This window comes from Bos taurus, chromosome 1 (assembly GCF_002263795.3).
Source record: "Bos taurus isolate L1 Dominette 01449 registration number 42190680 breed Hereford chromosome 1, ARS-UCD2.0, whole genome shotgun sequence".
Lineage (NCBI taxonomy): Eukaryota > Metazoa > Chordata > Mammalia > Artiodactyla > Bovidae > Bos > Bos taurus.
Genome location: NC_037328.1, coordinates 45,952,221 through 45,972,172, shown reverse-complemented (window position 1 = coordinate 45,972,172; position 19,952 = coordinate 45,952,221). Strand labels below are relative to the sequence as shown.

Below are 19,952 nucleotides of genomic sequence, written 5' to 3'. Positions count from 1 at the left end.
TGCAAATTGGTGCAGCCACTGTGGAAAACAGTATGGGAGTTCCTTGAAAAGCCAAAAATAGAGTTATCATATGAGCCAGCAATTCACTCCTGGGTGTACATCTGGAGAAAAATGAAAACACTAATTTGAAAAGATGCATGCACCCCAGTATTCATAGCAGCACTATTTACAATAGGCAAGATGTTGAAGCAACCCAATGCCCATTGATAGATGATTAGATTAAGATGTCATATGCAAATGAAATGGAATATCACTCAGCCATAAAAAGAATGGAATATTGCCATTTGCAGCAATGTGGATGGATCTGGAGAATATTATGCTTAGTGAAATGTCAAAGACAAATTATACATGGTATCACTCATATGTTGAATCTAAAAAAATAATACAAATGAATGTACATACAAAAGAAACATTCATAGATATAGAAAACAAGTTTATGGTTACCAAAGCAAAGGAAGGAATAAATTATAGGTATGGGAGTAACAGATGCAAACTATTATAAAATAGAGAAGCAACAAGGATTTATTGTATGAAAAAGTGAAAGTTGCTCAGTTGTGTCTGACCCTTTGTGACTCCGTGGATTATACAGTCCATGAAATTCTCTGAGCCAGAATACTGGAGTGGGTAGCTGTCCCTTTCTCTAGGGGATCTTCCTAATTCAGGGATCAAACACAAGTCTTCTGCATTGCAGGTGGATTCTTTACCAGCTGAGCTACCAGGGAAGCCCCTTATTGTATAGCACAGGGAATTATATTCAATATCTTATAATAATCTATGATGGAATATAATCCACAAAAAAATGAATCATTTTGCTGTACACTTAAATACTGTAAGACATTTACACTTATATAAAAAAAAAAGCATTGAACATTTCTCAAACTACTGCCAAAATTATTTGATCTCTTAGCTTCCAAGCGTGTTCTGCTTCTAAACTATTCTCTAAACTACAATTAGGATATTCTTTATAAAGTGTAAATCTGCTAGTATTCTGTCTAAAACCATCCAATGGTTTCCACTGTTATTAGAATAAAGTTTTTTTTTTCGACATTGCAGCCTTAAGTAAGCTGCCTGTTTATTTCTCCAACTTAACTTAGCAGCTACTGACAAAACTTCTGTCCATCAAATCTGATTTTGGCTGCTCGGAGCCCTTCTCTTGAGTAGGCTCTGACATTGGGCTCTGCCCTTGGTCTGTTTAGTCCAGGTGTAGCAAAAATTCTGCTGAGTCAGTTAGTGAAAATCTCACCTTTGGTGTCTGAACATTCTCTATTATATTTGATAAAATTCCTCATACTCCACTGTCAATATCTTCCCAGCCCTGCCCTGCCTGCAGTAAGAATCCTGCTGCTGTCTCTTCAGTTGTGTCTGACTCTGTGTGACCCCATAGATGGCAGCCCACCAGGCTCCCCCGTCCCTGGGATTCTCCAGGCAAGAATACTGGAGTGGGTTGCCATTTCCTTCTCCAGTGCATGAAAGTGGAAAGTCAAAGTGAAGTTGCTCAGTCGTGTCCGACTCTTCGAGACCCCACAGGACCGCAGCCTACCAGGCTCCTCCGTCCATGGGATTTTCCAGGCAAGAGTACTGGCGTGGGGTGCCACTGCCTTTGGTATTCATTGCTACTTGGCTATAACTCCTCCCCCACTCCCATCATTGTATTTGCAGTTGAGTCCTATCTTTCCCCCACTACAAAATCCCCATTGCACCAATCACTTTTGAATTTTCCTGTCTTTAATGAATGTCATGAATGTTTAATGAATGTTTCCTTTACTACTATTCTATAATCTTTTAGCTCTTGCTGAACTGGACTTCTTTCTTCTGCCTCAGGACTTCTGCACATGTGATTCCTTTGACTGTGACTTTGTTTTCCCAGGTAACTACTACTGTTCTTCAAACTAGGCATCATTTTGTCAAAGGAGTATTCCCTGAACCCCAAAGCTATTATTAGCTCTCATATTAGATGTTCCATGATGCCCTTTATTTCTTAACACTCTTCACACTTGTAATTTGTTTTTCCTTGTGAACCTCAAAGAAAGATAAAGGCACTGTTGGCCTTGTTAATGTGCCCAACATTAATATTTACTAGTACATAGTAGACAGTCAGATATTAGCAAAGGTATGAGTAAACACACACATAAGAAAAATAAAAAACTCACAAATATACCAAGAATGGAGTTTCCTTATGATACTTAATTTTATTTTCATTTATAATTTTAATATAGTGCTAATAATACAGAAGTCAAATATTGACTTAATATTTAATTTCTATCAATTACAGTTTTGGTGTCATTAAACCATATGAAATCTTTTCCTAAGAAGATCCTCTAACAAGACTACTTTGACTAATATTGTAAAATATTAATGATGGTACTGACTTCCTGGTTCATCAGTAGGCTACAGAACATATTTGCAAAACATATTTGCTTTTAAACAAATTCAGCAAATCAGACTTGAAGTCAGAACATAATACTGCATGTGAGTTGGAAGTGTTCTTCTCTTCTAGCATCTACATTTGCAAAGTTTCAGTGGGACAAAACAATCTTAGATGACAAAAAAAAGTAACTTAAGCACTTTGCTTTCTTTTTGTGGAGCTTCTAGTCACTATGGACACTCGAGAGAAATTAGCTGCTTTGGCTTTCAAAGCTTTTCTAAAGTATTTAAAAATTGACTGAAGGCTAGAGGAAGGGGCTAAGTTGTGTTTTTCTGTACCAGCAGAAACTATAGGAAACTCCTTTTTCAAAACGGTTGTTGCAGGTTTATCCAAAGGCTTTGGACTTGTCACCCATTCACGGCAGTGCTGCTTTATCCATTCTAATAACTGGACATCGCGTCCCAACTGGTGTCCTACATGATGTTCAGAGTCAATAAGTGCAACAGCGTATACTTTGCTCATCACATCCCACTTTTTACGAACAAGCAAGTCCATAAAAACCAAGCCTCCATAACCATGTACAATGAAAGCAACATCCTTGCCTTCAGTCTTTGAAATGAAGTAATCCCAAATATAAGCCATGTGTTCTTCAGGGGTGTTGCTGCATCTTTTTGGAATACATTGGAGAGACTCCTGGAGAGAGAAAAAGCTCTTTGTCTGAACCATTTTTTTGGAAGCGAACTCACCATTTTGTGTTAAAAGGCCTTTCCACTCTTCTCCTGTATGCTGGTCCACAAAATTGTCATTGGGGTTTAGCACAATTACATCATAATGTGCCTGCAATGCCATTTGAATACATGGTATCTGACTTCCATGCTGGAGACCATGATGTATTATTGCTTGCTGACTCCACTGACCAGCTCTAAAGACCCCATGGTCTTGAAGGAGGACAAGAAGAGCAGAATGATGATTTGATAACGCTCTCTCACTCATGAAAAAGAAGCTTCTTGGTTCCTTATCAGCCTCTGGTGGGATATATACTTTTTGTAATTTGCACACTTTCTCCAAAAGTTCATAAATGTATTGTTCAAGCAAATGGCCAAGGGCCCAGTAGCGCTTGCTATTCCTCTCCAGGACATTTTTATAATAGTTAAAGGCAAAAGGCCCATGTGTCTCAGTGTGTCTCAATTCAGCTTTTTCATTGAAGTCATATTTAAGTTCTTCTAGTAAGTCAGATTGTTCAATAAATTTTCGGAAGCTCAGTTTCTGAGTCACTGGTAACCACTGAAAGTAAAAAGCAGTATTATGTCAGTACTAGAAAAAAATAAAATACAAATTTCATCTTGCTTAAGTCTTCCTGTGGGAAATCATGTTAAGTTAAGCACTTTATGAAGATATTAGGGCTTCCCTGGTGGCCCCATGGTAAAGAATCTGCCTGCCAATGCAGGAGACACAAGAGATGTGGTTTTGAACCCTGGGATGGGAAGATCCCTTAGAAGAGGAAATGGGAACCCACTCCAGTATTCTTGCCTGGGAAATCCCATAGATGGGGGATCTTGGAGGGCTACAGTCCATAGGGTTGCAAAGAGAGTCAGGCACAACTTAGTGACCAAACAGCAAACATGAAGACATTAATATATTAACCTATGGTAGAGATTTTAACTCAAAATAATTGTGAAAAATGCACAGTAGTGAGAAGTTGAATACACTAAGGGACAATGGATAGACCATATATAAAAACAGAACTCTGACCCACAATCTGCAGCAACTTGCCCAGGAAGTAAATCTCTCATCTACAATAAACAGCCCTGGAAGCCAGTCTTAAAAGGCAGAATCTCAGGAAGTGAGACTGCTTACTTCTAGTGACAATCTGAGAAGTCAAACAATAACTTCTGTCACAGTTGGCCCCAAATGGCCAAGACTTGATTTGTATTTATTTACTTATTTGGCTGTGCCCAGTCTTAGCTGTGGCATGCAGGATCTTTAGTTGCAGCATGTGGCATCTAGTTCCCTGACCAAGGGTCGAACCCTGGGGTCCCCTGCACTGGCAATGTGGAGTCTCAGCCACTGGACCACCAGGCAAGTCCCAAGACTTGGTTAATAACTTATAGCTTCCGTAATTTTTATACCTGCTTCCAACTTAGGACCCACCAGAGAAAGCCACATAGGCACCCCTAACCAGTGACACAGGATGGCTCCCTTTTAATTAGCTTGTAGACAGCTTCCTCATGCCGATATGGTCCAATCAGGACATGCCAGCAGCCTTCCCTTTTTTTCCACTACAAAGCTTTCCTGCTCGTCTGCTGGCTTTTGAGTCACTGCGAGAATGCAAGTGATGGTGGCTGACTCCCTTGCTATAGTGAGCTCAGAATGAATAGATTTTGTTTTTCTCATTTGGTTAGTCTTTATCTCCACAGTAAGCATTTAAATATTTTTGCTATTAAATAAACGACAGGGGATGGCAGTAGATGTGAAATGTGAACCAGGCACTGGAGATTATGATCAAGTTATCTAATAATAGAAGATATGGTTATTCTGATGTTTGAAACTAAAAGTGACTGAGAAGTTAACTTAGTTATTGTAGTCATAGCCCAAAGGGAAAGAAAAGTCCTTGAAAGGTTAAGTCCCGGGAGGAAAAAAACCTCAATAGACTTTATTTTGGGGAGAAAAAAAAAGGTTAAGTGGTTTGTGCTAAAATCAAACAACTGTTAAATGATTAGGTACTGAGGCTATGTGACTCAAATTCATGTTCTTAACAAATACATTAATACTCTTGCTCCTGAATTTCTGAACACTCGCACTAGCAACCACAACCCACTTCCAATAAATAGCACTTAAAATGATTTTCAGTGCCACTCAAGGCTTAAGGTAAAATCAAAACAGTGCCAGCTTGCTTTGATTTCTTAACTCTTTTCTCACTTTCTGAATCTGACTCCCATACCCAACCAGTACTTTATGAAGGTATTTGGTTATCCAAATTATCCAACCTATATAGACTGCTATTTTCTGTTCCTTTAAAAACTTTTCCTTCAGTGTTGCTGATCTCAGGTGCTGTTATGTAATTAATATCTTTTCCTAGAGTGCAAGTGACAGATAGGAGGAGCCTCTGGAAGTAGATTACTTGATTTGGGTTTAAATTCTAGCTCCAAATGTTAAGTTGAATGACTTTTAGCTGGTTTCTTAACCTCTATCAGTTTCAGTTTCTTCAACTTCTGAGTTTTAGTTTATACTATCTGAAACAGCAAATGATATTACCCTCTATCCTGCCACTCTACTCTATTTTTCTTCATAGCCTACATTACCACCTGATATATAATTGTATATTTAAAAATTGTCTCTCCTCACTAGAATGAAAGCTCTGTGAGAACAGGAACTTTGTTTAATTAACTGCTCTATCTATAGTACTTGGAACAGTGTCTGGGATATACAAATATTTTTTCAATGCATAAATGCAAAATAGGATAACATTTCACAAGGCTGTTGTGAGAATTAATATAGATAAAAGCCATTTTATGCAGTGTCTCACACATGGAAGTTTCTGTAAAATAAGACAGGATGATCTTCTTTTTGAGAAATATGAAATTAAAAAAAATCTCTCTCTTGCCCAGCCTTTCTTATTCACTCAACATTGTGATTTTTTCCCACATTAATAAGCACAGTCCGAGATCATTCATTTTACTAATTTATAGTGTTCCATTGCTTGAATATGCCATGGTTTAACCATTATTCTGTTGAATAACTTTAAGGCTGCTCCAGTTTTCCACGATTATAAACAAAGTGGGGTTCCCTGGTAGCTCAGCTGGTAAAGAATCCGCCTGCAATGAGTGAGACTTGGGTTCAATTCCTGTATTGGGAAGATACCCTGGAGGAGGGCATGGCAACCCACTCCAGTATTCTTGCCTGGAGAATCCCCATGGACAGAGGAGCCTGGTGGGCTACAGTTCATGGGGTCACAAAAAGTCAGACACAACTAAGTGACTAAGCACATAAAGCTACAATGAACATTCTTATATATTTTTTTGTGCACATATCAAGAGTTTCTCTAGGCAATATGCCTACAAGTGGAATTTCTAAGTCATGTTGACATCTTCCATTCTACCGGATACTGCTAAATTGCTCTCCAAAAGGAGGGTCTATTTGATAGTCTGGCATGGATGAGGTTTGTACAGAAAAGCAGTTATCTCTTATATCTAAAAATACTTTGTTTATTCAAACAAACTGCCCTTTTCTCTACTGAAATAGAAAGATAACCTAGTATGTAAAACTCAATGAACTAAACCTAAATCAACTAAACTAAACCAAAGAGCTAAAGAATGTTGTTAGCTAACTTTTCTTTCAATCAGAGTAAAACAAAATCGGTATTTTCTAATAGCATGTAATATATGGCATTCAATTCCTCTTTTTCACCTTTGTTAAGTGCGTTTGTACCTAGTTGTTTGAGAAACAATTCTCAGGGGAAAAGAATGGGAGTTTGCAAACTGGATAACCAATATGGCACACCGATAAATAAAGGACAAGTATTTAAGTGGAGAGAAAAGGAGCAAGGTGCAGAGTATCCTGTAGAATGAAAAGGCAGACAGTACTTTACAATTTATTGTAGTTTACATTGCTTGGCTAATACACTTCAACATGTAACTCTCCCCTGAATTCATATATAGCTGTTCCTTGATATATTTAGTCACCAACCAAACCTATTTATATTCAGATTGTACTTAAAAGTTAATTCACTTGGGAAGAGAAGTGTCATTTTTAGTTTAAGCTCTCCTCAAAGACATTGTTACTTAATGGGTAAAATAAAGAGTTGATCAATTTAACACTGCCATCATGTCCTGTAACTATTAAAAAAATCATAGCCACTGCTTTTAATCCTATAGTCAAAACAAAAATAGAATATCTAATTTAAACACTTTATATACACTTTTAACACCCAATAAAGAACCATACTCATTAAGATCAAACCTGTCCATCCTCTCCTCCTATAAAATACTGGGCTGATGAATTTCTAATCTCAAACAATCTTAATTTAAAAGGCTCTATACATGGTGAGCTAAACATACATAAAAGAAATGACCTTATCTACAAACATACTAAGGGAATCATTCACTTTTTTTGAATGATTCATTTATTTTAAAAGTTCACAATTCACTTATTTTAAAATAAGGAAGCTTTCACCTCAACATCATAAAACACTATAAAACAAAAGATCATGTAATTAGTCTTTCATAAACTGCAGAGTGAGATTGTTAAATGACTCCCTCAAAAGATGGAACTTTTTAGTCCTTTAAGTTGTTTGCAATACAACTATGCAGTAGATACTGTAAAAACAATAAAAATACTGGTTTAAAAAGCAAATTTCAAGTTTTTGAGCTTAAAGGTCATTTATCTTCAAATATGTTATTCAAAACCAGCTCCATTCAAAGAAACAATCTGACTCACTCTCTGTATTAACAGAAATGCTATATTTGGTTGAATGATAAGTTTAAATGATATGTTTGCAAGTTGACTAATATTATTTCTTATAATGTCATTTCTAATAGGTTGACTTACTGCTAAACTTTAAAACCATTTACTTTTAAGGAAGCTTTGCACAGAAATGGATTAGGCTTACTTAGAATTTCCTTTTTTATGTTTCCATCTCTTACCTCTATTTCCATCTTTTCCCAGCTCTGTTTCGTATAATATCCGCTGATGAATCAAGCCAGCGTGATTCTGGAGTAAAATTCAATTAAAAAAGTTGACTTATATAATAAAATTCAGATATTTTCATTAGGCAGTGTTTTTATTTGCTAAAAAGAAATAAACTGAGCCTCTAAATGAAATCCTTGTAGTGAATTTCATTCGCAGCAAGTCCTGACGTATTTCTGCTTTTCAGCCATTCTGACCTTGCAAGACACTCCCCCGAGCCCAATAGGCATTATCACCTGGAGACTTACCCCTAGCTCCAACACAGACGACACAGTAATTAAAAAGTAAGGCTAAAAAAGCAAAAGCCAGGCTCTGGCAGTGAATTGAACAAGTTAAGTCCCATTACCAGCCTTGGCAAGATGGGGGAGAGGGGAGCGGATGTTAAACTGCTGGAACATTCCAGTATCATTTGCCTCTAACCAGAGTGCTCTGTGTTATTTTGTTAAACTTACTATGATTAAAGTTTACCCACTTAAAAAAAGTATTCAAATATGTACTTTATGGCTAATCAAATAGAACAATTTTATAAACTGATGGGTCCTATGAAAGGACTAAAAAAGTAATCAGCCCCAAAGTACTAATCGTTGAGTTCGTTGAAGTCAGGGTTATTCCCTTAAGTACTGTAATAAAAATTAGTTGAACAAATTAATATACAGCCACCCACTTTATAGCATCTCATTATTTTACGTTAAAAAATTGGGGTCCAGCTTTTTCCCTGTCCTTTAAAAATTATGGATTTGGATTTTGAAGAGATCCTATTACTTTTTTTCCCTCAGCTGACTTAATTGATTTCCACTCCAACTGCTAAACTAACAGGCTATTGATTTTTGTCTTGTTAAAGTCTTTTTGCTTCTAAATTTGAGGAAGCGCCTTGAGAACAGACACATAGCAGACGCCACGAGTAAAGTAATACCATCAAAGGACGATTTATGGGGTAGCGAAGTGGGGGAATTCCTAGCTTCCTTGCTTTAATTTTTAGTCAACCGCATCTTCAAGTCAACAAAACCTTTATGGGCTAAAACCTCACACCCAGTCTCAGTGTCCTATAGGCACAAAACGCCACTTAAACAAACACTTGAGCGGCTAACCCACAGAGCAAACAAGTCCCAGGAAGTGATTTCCGGATGGAGGTGGGAGGGGCAGTAATTTCCGGTCTGAGGCCGGCGACTGCTCTTGCGCAAGCGCAATTCTCACGTTCTTGGCTTTTTTTCCCCCCTCTCCCCTCCCCCTCCCTCCCCTACTCAGAGGGGGCTTGAGGTGACAGCGACTGCGATTCCAGCAGGAGGAGAAGATGGACAAGGGGAAGGCCGGGAGACGACGATCTTCTGCTGGTGAGAAAGGGTCGGAGGAGGACTGAGCATATTATCTCCTACCTCGGGCAAAGGGGAGACACAGGCGGCGACGGGAGCTGCGGCCCGGAGCTGTGAGGGCTCCGGCTCCGGCTCGGGCTCCGGCTTTGGCTCGGCTGTGCGGGGAGCGGAGGGGAGGGAGCGGTGGGGCCCCGCACAATGGAAGGTCCCCTGGTCTCCCCGGCCCCTGCGGGTTGAAGACCCAGTCCGAGCTGTCATCAAAGCCTCAGTCGCTTTTCACCCCGTCACCCCTTTCATTTTTGTTTTCCTGCTAGCACCTTGCTTGGGTCTCGTCGAACCACGGGTCTTCCCGGTTGGTTTGTCGCTCTCCTGCCACGCCTTCTTCGTAATTCCACCAATGTTGCTGTTTCATTTCCAGCTTCTCGGCGCCTGACCCCACTTTCCCCTCTTCCTTTGATTCTTGAGTTTGCCTCTTTCTCATTCCGCCCCCGCCCCCGCCCCCACCCCAGGCAGGTAAAAGCAGCTGCGAAGGAGAGGCGGGGTTTGTTAATTGACACTTCATGTCTCGTCTGCTGTGCTGCTAAGTCGCTTCAGTCGTGTCCGACTCGGTGCGACCCCATAGACGGCAGCCCACCAGGCTCCCCAGTCCCTGGGATTCTCCAGGCAAGAACACTGGAGTGGGTTGCCATTTCCTTGTCCAGACATTTCTCGTCTAAATTGCTGCAAACGTCGTGCCTTGCGTGGACTTAGGAGCCAGCCCGCTTAATAACCCTTTTCTTTTCTAGACACCCCCTTCTTCCAAAAGTGATTAAAAAGTCTAACAAAGGACTTGAAGCCCTGTTTCGTTGTGTTTTTATTCTCAGCATATTTTTCTTTTTGAAAATGCTTTGGCAGTTAAATGATTATCTTTAGTTTTGGGTACTGGATTTTAGAAACACAAAAGAGGGTGTTGTAAGAAGTCAGGTGGAGCTCCTCCCAGTCAGCAAGTTTTCCTTAAAGATCTCGTCCTTTAAGGGTACCTAAGTTCCTGTTTTAAGTCCCGTGGACCTACCAGAGGAGGAGGGAGTAGGGGCTCTTTGATAAGTTTACAGTCTAGTACACTAACACACAACGAATCATTTCATTTTCTTATTTCTTAATGTGCCGTCTGTTGTTGAATAGATAGTCTTAACAATTCTAAATTTATTTGAGTTCCCTTGTGGCAGTGCATCTCAGTCTTTTTCTGGCTGCAAAGAAGCGTGAGCAAGGATCTCTGGGACATTGCTTGAAGCAGCGGAAAACCTGAAATTCCTTTTCATAAGCAACCAGTGTTACCATTTGTGTGTGTGTGTATGTGTGTGTAGTCTATATTCTTTGCCTTTGAAAGTATATGTATGTATTATATTAATATATATGTATATATATAGGGCTTCCCAGGTGGTGCATTGGTGAAGAATCCTCCTGCTAATGCAGGAGTTGCAGGAGACGCAGGTTAGATCCTTGGGTGGGGAGGATACCCTGGAATAGGAAATGGCAACCCACTACAGTTCATGGGGTCTTAAAGAGTGGGACATGATTGAGTACACACACATTCAGATTCGTGTGTGTGTTAGACATGAGCAAGGAGGGATGGCCTAGCCAAAAAGGATGCAAGCTGATCTCTAAACCCCATCCCAGACACACCCAGGAGCTCACACATTTGCTACAAAATAACCAGGGGGTAACTTCTCCAACTCTAGCACATGCACCCTAGGATACACTGGATACAAACTAATCACAGGGGCTTCCTCAAGTACCCTTAGGCAGCTAGGAACCCATTAAGGGTTTGTAAACATTCTACACATATATACATCTGATTATAACACTGAATTATGGGAAGACATACACAGCAGAGTCTGCTGTTATATAAGTTGCATTTGTCAGTTGGCCTTGAACGAATGCTCATTTGTATTCCCTTTCATTGATTCATTGATTGGTAGTGGGTACAAGCCCTATATTTGCACAGGGCACAACCAAAAAAAGAAGACAGGAAGTATACAGAGGGGAAAGCCAAAAGGAATAGGGAGGATGACTCCTTTGGGGTGAGCCTGCTGCTGTGTGTTGAGAGTGTCTGTCTAATAAAAGATCTGTCTGCTTGAGCTGAACTGAGCTGTAACTTGTCTATTGTTTTAAACCTTTCAAATTTTTGTTGTATAACAACCAAGGAAGAGAAATAAACTGACCTGACATATATATACACACATATATATGTGTGTGTATATATATATATATATATATATATATATATATACACACTTACGTATATATACATATATACTTTGTTTGACCCTGTGGACTGTAGCCAGTTAGGCTTCTCTGTCCATAGAATTTTCCAAGCAGTAATACATGAAGGGTTGCCCTTTCCTACTCCATGGGATCCTCCCACCCCAGGGCTCAAACCCATGTCCCTTGTGTCTGCTGCATTGGCAGGTGGATTTTTTTTACCACTAGTGCCACCTGAAAAGCCATATACATATATACACACATGTGTATGTATATGTATGCTGCCAGTAGATCATGTTTATTTTATTACACTTTTTTTTCTCCCCTAAAACCTTTAAGTAAAATTGACACATAAGGAAAAGGCAGAATGTTTGTCTGGTGTCATTTGTGTGCTTCCTCACACAGAACTTTGGGAGTAGTCATACCTCACTTTAACAAACACAGCCTTCTTTCAATAAATGCATTTCTCCTTGGCTTAGTACATTGTTTCAGGGGGAAGGGCAAGATATTAGCATTACTCTTCAGCAGATCCCATCATCTTTACCTGGTTACACTTAGATTTATTTATTTTTTTATTACAGTTAATTTGATGCCAGTAGTTGTAGAAAGTAAAATTTGAGAGTAAAATTGTTAATTCTTAAAAGACATTGATAGTTATGGGAGTTATCCCTCTGGAGAGGTTTTTTTTTTTTTCTTGCTGACTTCCCTTTTGGAGCTGCCCTTTCTGAAAAGTAATTGTTAATGTAGAATAAAAACCATTTTCAGATCTTATATTAACTAGCTGTTCTCCAGTATTCATCTGGTTTTAACAGATGAATATGAATTTTTTTAAGAATTAATTTTTTCTTAATTGTGCTAAATTGCTTCACTTCTGTCTTTTTGCGACCCCGTGGATTGTAGTCCATCGGGCTTCTCTGTCCATAGGGCTTCTCTAGACAAGAATACAGGAATGGATTGCCATGCTCTCCAGGGGATCTTCCTAAGCCAGCGATCAAACCCATGTCTCTCATATCTCCTGCACTGGCAGGCAGGTTCTTTACCACTAGCGCCACCTGGGAAGCCCTTTTTCCTAATAGTGTGTTTTTAATTTTCTCATACGAATTCTCAGAACAGTCTGTTGGCTTAAAAGGATCCTGAATTCTGTGTGACATTTGTATGCATGCAGTTGCTATTTCATTAGGATGGTTGCTAATTGGGCTTCCCCAGTGGCTCTGCGGCAAAGGATTTGCCTGCAGTGTGGGCAACCTGGGTTCAATCCTGGGTTGAAAAGATCCCTTGGAGAAGAAAATGGCAACCCACTCCAGTATTCTTGCCTGGAAATTTCCATAGACAGAAAAGACTGGAGGAGTATAGTCTAAAGAGTTACCAAGAGTCAGGTACGACTGATAACTGGATGCACGCGTGCATTCTAGGAATAACTGGAACTTGAATGACTGGAATGACATTTGTAGTCATGAGACTTTCATAAGTAACCAAAGATAGAAATTTGATTAATAAAACAAATTTTAAGTTAGAGGTATAAGGAAGGTGGATAGCATAGAAAGAGAAAATAAGACAAAGTTTCTTCTGTGAGTCTGTACTAGGTTTTCCTAAACTTCCTGCTGAACATGGAAGAATTAAGCCTTGCATAGTGTACTGCTCAGACCTCTTTTAGTTACAAGTAGCAGAAACCCAATTCCAGTGGGTTTAAGCTAAACGCAAAACAAGTATTTATGGACTCACATAATTGGCAACTGTAGGAGCTGAATAGCTTCTGGCTTATTTGTTTTGGGTGCTGGTTCTCAAGGTATGGTCTGGGAATCTCTAGGTTCCCTGAGTTCCTTTTGGGTCTGTGGTCAGACTTTCATAATTTTAAGGCATGGTTTGCCTTTTCCTCTTAATCTCCCACATGTGTACAGAACAGTTTTCCAGAGGTTACATGACTTGTATCACAACAGAGTGAATGCAGAAGCGTATAGAGGAAGGCATCTGTCTTTCAGTAAGTCAGATGTTAAAGAGCTGGGAAAAGTAAAATAAGGCCACTCTTCTTAATTTTGGGGAAATAAAGTTGCTTAAAAAATAAAAAATGTTAACATGCAATGTGCTTATTGTTTTTAAATGAATTATTAATAATAAACAGTCCATAAATAGAAGTACCACAAAATCTGATTACCTACTTTTCTGGAATATGGCTATGAATCAGGAATTAAATATGAAACACCTCTGAGCATGAGAGGAGAGGGTATTTTTATATACTAAATCTCACTCATGAGAAGCTTCTGCAGGCTTTCTTTGTATTATATTGTATCTATGTGTTTAAATTATTTATAACCCCAATAAAGATAAATATATTATTTCCAAGTTCACAGCATATCAAAGCAGTGAATTACATGGGGACACAGATTAAAAATTATTGGCACCAGAGACAGGTTACTGACAGTTGAATGAAATAATAAAGTGCATGGGTCATTCATTCAAGGGAGAATGACCATTGGAAATGCTTAGCAACAGCAACAATATGACAGATATTATAGAGTCATAGATCACAATGTTCAAATGAATTTTTGAATTATAACAGGAAAGTCGAAGGAAATTTCAGGTTGTCATGGAGAAGGCAATGGCAACCCACTCCGGTACTCTTGCCTGGAAAATCCCATGGACGGAGGAGCCTGGTAGGCTGCAGTCCATGGGGTCGCTAAGAGTCGGACACGACTGAGTGACATCCTTCTCCCTTTCCCTTTCAGGTTGTCAACTGTTAAGGCAACATCTTGGAAATCTTTGTTGATTCTCATTTGCACTTAAGGATAGATAATGTTTTTTGAGTACTTAGGTTCTAAACAGTGTGCTGAGAATTTTACAAATGTTGTAGTTCCTTCAAAAGCTTCCTGAGCTGGTTATTATATCTGATTTACAGATGAGGAGCCTGGAATTTAGGGAGGGTAAGTAACTGTTAGCAATAAAAGAAGCAGAGCCAGGATTTAAAATGTGGTTTTTCTGATTAGAAAATATAATTTTAATCTTTTTAACTCTCATAGGATGTTAATGGACCTTACTTGGAAAAAAGGTTTCATGGACAAATAAGTGTGACAACTGTAGTTATAAGAAAATGTTACATACTGCAGGATTTTTTGGAGCTTTTGCTATGCTGATATACATTTTGCCTCTCCAAGAGAGTGACTGCACATGCAGTGTTTTTCAAATTTGATTGATTTTGAAACTTTTCCCTCAACCCTCAGTTTCATCTTGAGAATCTAGTGTCACAGGATGGTACACTTTTAAAAATAGGTCCAGATGATATCTGTATATTATGTATCATCCAGTGAACCATAATTGAAGTTCAAAACCAGAAGATACAAGTAATCATTGTAATATTACGTTATTTGTCGTGATGTTAGCTGAAGCCATTGGAGTAGATAGAATTACCCACAGGAAAACTACGGAGTGAGAAAAGTGTTGAATCACATGTATTTAATTTCAAAGTAAGGAGGAAGAAACACTGGTAAGCAGTTAGATAGGCAGATTAGAAGGAGTATGATAGGTTTGAGAAGGAAAGGAGAGTGAAAAACAGTGTAAGTCAGAGAGTTAAAGTAGTATGAGGATGCTGGATTTGGCAATTAGGTCATTTTTTTTTTTTTTTTTAAACCACTGATTTTAGTACAGCAGTAGGAGAAAAGACATTTCAAGAGGCTAAATGATGAGTGGTGTGAGGAAGCAGAAAATGAGTTATGAAGGAAAGGAGTTCTCTGGAACAAGGAGTACAGAATTAGGTAGAAAGGATAGATTTGTGTGGCCTAGGTAAGGGGTCAGTGGAGAGGGAAAGATACCAGATGAAAGATAACTGATAGGGTGAGGTCCTAGGAGAAATGGGGAGACTCAAAGGACAGCTTGTTAAGACTTGCAGAAAGGAGGGAAGATGGATAAAGATACAGATAAATTTTGAGAAGTTAAGGCTATTGCAGTCATGACTTACAAGTGAAACAGGAGTCAACATCATCTTTTGAGAAAGACTTTCAGGTGGTATTTAGAGCTCAAAATACAGTAGGAGGTCAATTATGAATGAATGAAACTGTTAACTAGTTTTGAAAAAGTCTTTGTTAAAATAAATGTGACTCCATAGATAGTAGTGGTTGTGGTTATTAAAATTATGTGATTTTCTTTAACGGTGCTAAGCAGTCCAGGAGCAAGAATTGGGGCCGAAAATAATTTAGTTTTACTTAGGACTAAAGGGTGTTATAAGATGTGGGGGTAACATGTGTTTAGTGTGAGTGAGAAAACAAAAGAGTCAAAGGACAGTGTATTGTAGAATAGAAATTCACATTTGTGAACTCCTGCATTGCAGGCAGATTCTTTACTGTCTGAGCCACCAGGGAAGCCCGCAAAGTGTAATGCTATTTCTTAAATCCATCCATTCATTAATGCATGTTGTGGAAATGGGAATGTGATGTGAAGTAGTTTGTTGGACTCAAGTAAATTAAGATGAGTCCATTGTATTTCGTGAGTTGATTTTTGAAAGTTTTAGAGCTCCAGTATGATGGTAGATTTTTAATGATAGGAAAACTATGAATCAAGAATCAGAGTATTTAGGAATGTTGGAGAGGATCTTGGGTCAGTTCAGGGCAATTATAATATGGATTAGGTAATAATACAAGTTATGGGAATTGTTGCAATAAGGATTGAATATTAGTTGAAAGTGGTGGTGGGGAAGGAGGTTGTTAATCTCTTCCCCTATTTTTATAAATGTGAGAAGAATCTTGAGAGTGTCTTTAAAAATAGTGTAGTCAATAAAAATCTGTATAATTTAATTATATAATTATGTAATAAAAGCATAAGTAATAAAAAGGAGTCGGTTAAACTAAGGTGGAGGAAATGTTCAGTGAGAAGGCTATAAGGAAAATGTATTGACTTGGGAAAGGAATTTGGTGGGCTAGGGAGGAGATAGAGAAGAGTATAGATGACGACTATACCTCAATTAAAAAAAACAGAAGCGAAAAGAATATTAAAAAGACATGTACTCAAGGGTCAAGTTAAAAAAAAATGTAGTGGAAAGAGTAATGAGGCATTGTCTGAGATGAGAGAATAGCACTGTAATAAGCTGTAGGGATTGAAATATAGGGCATTGAAATGTGATTCCCAGGCCTGGTGATAGAAGGGAAAGGATTGGAAAGTATATTAGAGGAATGTAGTAACACAAGGAGTGGTTTATAGATAGGATTGAGTAGCTGTAAAGATGCCGACTGGAACGTTGCTATAATGATGCTGTCTCAAACTTGTCTCTCAGATGGCTACCTCTAATATGAGTCTTAAATAATTTAGGAGACAGGCTAATGTGAGCTGCTGCTGCTTATTGATATGTAACATATGAACAAGTTCCATTCTGTGAGTGTGTTTGTAAGTCTAATAAAGTTAGCCTAGGTACTGAACTAACAGAATTGTCTGTACTGTAATAGGTTTATAATACTTTGCATATAAATAATACACAAAGAAACAAACACACTAAAAACATTTTTAATCTTACAGTACCTTGAAAAATACAGTAGTACAGTACAACAGCTGGTATACAGGGGGTGGCATCGAGTGAACAGGCAAGAAGAGTTACGGACCGGAAGAGGAAGAGGGTGGGAGATGGTAGAGCTGAAGGATCGTCAGCAATAAGAGATGGAGGGCAAGCTGCAGTTTCACTCACACCTGATGTTGATGGCACAGGATCTGGTTCCTTGCTGGATTCAGTTCTATCTACCCTCTTGCTTCTGGACATCCTGGACTTGAATTAAAGATACTGTACTACTGTATACTGTAAAGCACACAAAAACACAGCCACTGTAGAGGATGCAGGCATTTGACAGTATGCACGAGACATGTGAAGTAACTTAGGTGTTTGGACATGCAAGTGCATATTTGCATCTTTGAAAGTTCATAACTTGAAGGTTCATATGTAGGGGACCTACTGTCCCCTATGTTGGGTAATTCACTGTTTGGCTGCACTTAGCATTGCACTGTGCTCCCACCTATTTCTGCCTATCTAAAACTTATTATCCAAAACTTACTTCAAAATCCAGTTCAACTGTGCCTTTTAAGAACTATCTCCTAATTAACTCGAAAATATTTCAAAAAATAATTCAAAGTTAGAAAAAGTATTCCTAATTTTAAACTTCAAAGGTCTCTGTACCTCTTACGTAGGCTTACCAGATTCCATCATCTATTCTAGCTGCTGCATTGTTTAACCTCTGCTGTTATCCTGTTAACCCTGTGACAGGGACTGTCTTATTTTTTATCCCCATAACATCTAGCATACCTAGAGTGTGCTGGTTAACAATACGAACTCTGGACTCAGACCAGGGATGGATTAACATGGCGACCTTGGGCAAGTTATTTAGATTATTCAAACCTAACATCTTCATCTATAAAATAGTGATAATGCCATTACTGAATTCACAAGGCCTTTGTTAGGATTAAGTAAAATAATGTGAGTAAAGTATTTAGCATAGTGCCTGGCAATGGAAATTATTGTTATTTAAAGTAAATGTTTATGGAATAAATAAGTGATGAATGGCTCCACAAACTACTTGGGAAAAAGTCATGCTTTCTAATTATTTAACTTGAATATGTAAAGAATATATATATATATATTTAGAATGGGAATAACTAGAATTTTTCTATATGCTAATACAAATGCATTAATGTTTCTTAAAGAGGGATATTTTAGTATAAAATAATAAGTTATTTCTTTTACATATTTTATACTATTTGCCAGATATAATCTAAATATTTTAATATAGACAATCTCACTTTATTTTGAAGTATAGTTGATTTACAATATTGTGTAAGTTTCATGTGTCCAGCACAGTGATTCAGCTATATATATAGTGTGTATGTGTGTGTGTGTGTGTATATATATATATATATATATGTTTTAGATTATTTTCCATTATGTTATTATAAGATATTGAATGTTATTTCCTGTGTCATACTAAATGCTTGTGAATATTTCTCCTTGTGTTATACAGTAAATCCTTATTGCTTAATTATTTTATGTGTAGTACTTTGTGTCCATTAATCACATCAGTTCAGTTCAGTTGCTCAGTCGTGTCCAACTCTGCAACCCCACGGACTGCAGCATGCCAGGCCTCCCAGTCCATCGCCAACTCCAGGAGTTTACTCAAACTCATGTCCATTGAGTCAGTGATGCCATCCAACCATCTCATCCTCTGTCGTCCCCTTTTCCTCCCCCTTTCCTCCCTTCAATCTTTCCCAGCATCAGGGTCTTTTCCAATGTATCAGTTCTTCCCATCAGGTGGCCAAAGTATTGAAGTTTCAGCTTCAGCATCAGTCCTTCCAGTGAATATTCAGGACTGATTTCCTTTAGGATGGACTGGTTGGATCTCCTTGAAGTCCAAGGGACTCCCAAAGAGTCTTCTCCAACATCACAATTCAAAAGCATTGATTCTTCAGCACTCAGCTTTCTTTATAGCCCAACTCTCACATCCATACACAACTACTGGAAAAACCATAGCCTTGACTAGATGGACCTTTGTTGGCAAAGTAATGTCTCTCCTTTTTAATATGCTGTCTAGGTTGGTCATAACTTTTCTTCTAAGAAGCAAGTGTCTTTGAATTTCATGGCTGCAGTCACCATCTGCAGTGATTTTGCAGCCCCCCAAAATAGTCTCTCACTTTTTCCATTGTTTCCCCATCTATTTGCCATGAAGTAATGGGACTGGATGCCATGATCTTAGTTTTCTGAATTTTGAGCTTTAAGCCAACTTTTTCACTCTCCTCTTTAACTTTTATCAAGAGGCTGTTTAGTTCTTTGCTTTTTGCCATAAAGGTGGTTTCATCTGCGTATCTGAGGTTATTGATATTTCTCCCGGCAATCTTGATTGCAGTTTGTGCTTCACCCATCCCAGCGTTTCTCAGGATGTACCCTGCACATAAGTTAAATAAGCAGGGTGACAGTATACAGCCTTGACGTATTCCTTTCCCTATTTCGAACCAGTCTGTTGTTCCATATCTATTTCTAACAGTTGCTTCCTGGCCTGTGTAAAGATTTTTGAAGAGGCAGGTCAGGTGGTCTGGTATTCCCATCTCTTGAAGAATTTTCCACCGTTAGTTGTGATTCACACAGTCAAAGGCTTTGACATAGTCAATAAAGCAGAAATAAATGTTTTTCTGAAACTCTTCTTGCTTTTTCGATGATCCAGCGCGTGTTGGCAATTTGATCTCTGGTTCCTCTGCCTTTTCTAAATCCAGCTTGAACATCTGGAAGTTCATGGTTCATGTACAGTTGAAGCCTGGCTTGGAGAATTTTGAGCATTACTTTACTAGCATGTGAGATGAGTGCAATTGTGTAGTAGTCTGAGCATTCTTTGGCATTG

The 19,952-nt window shown here is 38.5% G+C and overlaps 2 protein-coding genes across 15 annotated transcripts in view; one reads left to right on the top strand and one right to left on the bottom strand.

Annotated features, from left to right (window-relative positions):
• The window catches only part of SENP7 (SUMO specific peptidase 7), a 184,679-nt gene that overhangs the window by 30,290 nt on the left and 134,437 nt on the right, over nucleotides 1–19,952 (top strand). For 8 of the 11 annotated variants that reach the window (XM_059874759.1, XM_005201227.5, XM_025001795.2 and 5 more), the window contains one exon: nucleotides 9,296–9,381. In XM_059874759.1, the coding sequence (XP_059730742.1) occupies nucleotides 9,342–9,381 (40 nt within the window). In that variant the 5' untranslated portion in view covers nucleotides 9,296–9,341. 11 annotated transcript variants of the gene reach the window in all.
• Nucleotides 2,165–9,857, bottom strand: LOC524181 (putative protein FAM172B). 4 transcript variants are annotated; one of them, XM_005201253.5, is made up of 3 exons: nucleotides 9,424–9,857; nucleotides 8,008–8,074; nucleotides 2,165–3,649 (listed from the first exon to the last, which is right to left on the bottom strand). In XM_005201253.5, the coding sequence occupies exons 2-3, from the start codon at nucleotides 8,017–8,019 to the stop codon at nucleotides 2,558–2,560; spliced, it is 1,104 nt and encodes a 367-aa protein (XP_005201310.2). In that variant the 5' UTR covers nucleotides 8,020–8,074; nucleotides 9,424–9,857; the 3' UTR covers nucleotides 2,165–2,557. The 4 variants fall into 4 exon arrangements, with proteins under 4 accessions (XP_005201310.2, XP_002684768.2, XP_024849886.1 ...); XM_002684722.6 differs by having other exon boundaries at nucleotides 9,678–9,857; XM_024994118.2 differs by lacking the exon at nucleotides 9,424–9,857 and adding an exon at nucleotides 8,299–9,305.